Source organism: Lottia gigantea (genome assembly GCF_000327385.1).
Source record: "Lottia gigantea unplaced genomic scaffold LOTGIsca_4734, whole genome shotgun sequence".
Taxonomy (NCBI): Eukaryota; Metazoa; Mollusca; class Gastropoda; family Lottiidae; genus Lottia; species Lottia gigantea.
In genome coordinates this window covers 7,631-8,455 of record NW_008709649.1, presented here as the reverse complement: position 1 = coordinate 8,455, position 825 = coordinate 7,631, and the positions used below count along the sequence as shown (strand labels likewise).

The 825-nt window shown below is 33.3% G+C and overlaps 1 protein-coding gene across 1 annotated transcript; it reads right to left on the bottom strand.

Annotated features, from left to right (window-relative positions):
- Nucleotide 1: 1 nt before the first annotated feature.
- LOTGIDRAFT_147887 (hypothetical protein) lies at nt 2–358 on the bottom strand (the record flags this gene model as incomplete). The annotated part of the gene is made up of 1 exon (XM_009061373.1): nt 2–358. The coding sequence occupies one exon, from the start codon at nt 356–358 to the stop codon at nt 2–4; it is 357 nt and encodes a 118-aa protein (XP_009059621.1).
- Between the last annotated feature and the right edge of the window lie 467 nt (nt 359–825).

Here is an 825-nt window from a genome sequence, read left to right as displayed (position 1 = left end):
ATTAAGGTTCACCAGCACCCAAACAGGTCATTGCATTATTCTGTAAGTAAGGCAAGCTTATCAAATCATTATTCTGTAAGTAAGGCAAGCTTATCAAATCATTATTCTGTAAGTAAGGCAAGCTCATCAAATCATTATTCTGTAAGTAAGGCAAGCTCATCAAATCATTATTCTGTACGTAAGGCAAGCTTATCAAATCATTATTCTGTAAGTAAGGCAAGCTTATCAAATCATTATTCTGTAAGTAAGGCAAGCTCATCAAATCATTATTCTGTAAGTAAGGCAAGCTCATCAAATCATTATTCTGTAAGTAAGGCAAGCTTATCAAATCATTATTCTGTAAGTAAGGCAAGCTCATCAAATCATTATTCTGTAAGTAAGGCAAGCTCATCAAATCATTATTCTGTATGTAAGGCAAGCTCATCAAATCATTATTCTGTAAGTAAGGCAAGCTTATCAAATCATTATGCTGTAAGCAAGGCAAGCTCATCAAATCATTATTCTGTAAGTAAGGCAAGCTCATCAAATCATTATTCTGTAAGTAAGGCAAGCTCATCAAATCATTATTCTGTAAGTAAGGCAAGCTCATCAAATCATTATTCTGTAAGTAAGGCAAGCTTATCAAATCATTATTCTGTAAGTAAGGCAAGCTCATCAAATCATTATTCTGTAAGTAAGGCAAGCTCATCAAATCATTATTCTGTACGTAAGGCAAGCTTATCAAATCATTATTCTGTAAGTAAGGCAAGCTCATCAAATCATTATTCTGTAAGTAAGGCAAGCTCATCAAATCATTATTCTGTAAGTAAGGCAAGCTCATCAAAT